Source organism: Penaeus monodon, chromosome 32 (genome assembly GCF_015228065.2).
Source record: "Penaeus monodon isolate SGIC_2016 chromosome 32, NSTDA_Pmon_1, whole genome shotgun sequence".
NCBI classification, from domain to species: Eukaryota; Metazoa; Arthropoda; class Malacostraca; order Decapoda; family Penaeidae; genus Penaeus; species Penaeus monodon.
Window position 1 is genome coordinate 22,696,785 of NC_051417.1, and position 313 is coordinate 22,697,097.

At 39.6% G+C, this 313-nt stretch overlaps 1 protein-coding gene across 1 annotated transcript in view; it reads left to right on the plus strand.

Moving 5' to 3' along the window:
* LOC119593607 overlaps nucleotides 1-313 on the plus strand; it is a gene marked incomplete at its 5' end in the record, with an annotated part of 3,790 nt that overhangs the window by 1,959 nt on the left and 1,518 nt on the right. The window contains 1 exon segment of the mRNA XM_037942562.1: nucleotides 140-276. Coding sequence (XP_037798490.1) covers nucleotides 140-276 — 137 coding nt within the window.

Sequence of the window (313 nt, forward strand, 5' to 3'; positions counted from 1 at the left end):
CAAAACGACTGTAAGCATCATAAGTTTCTGGTAGCATTGGGCTAATATCTTTCAAAAAGAGAGAGAGAAAAAAGTGAGTAAACTAAAAAAAACAAGACAATTGAGTACCATTTTCATAAAATAACCAAATAATTTTCAGAGACTGTGTCGGATAGTGAGGAGGAAAAAAATGGTCGATCGCCAGTGGCCAATGGTCAGATAGCTGCGAGAAGCCATGAACCATCCCCGGTTTCTACTGCGAGTGCTGTCTCTCCCACCATTGAGGTTTCATTTGTGGTATTTATTCTGCTTTCTTTGTTGAGTTCTTGCTTCC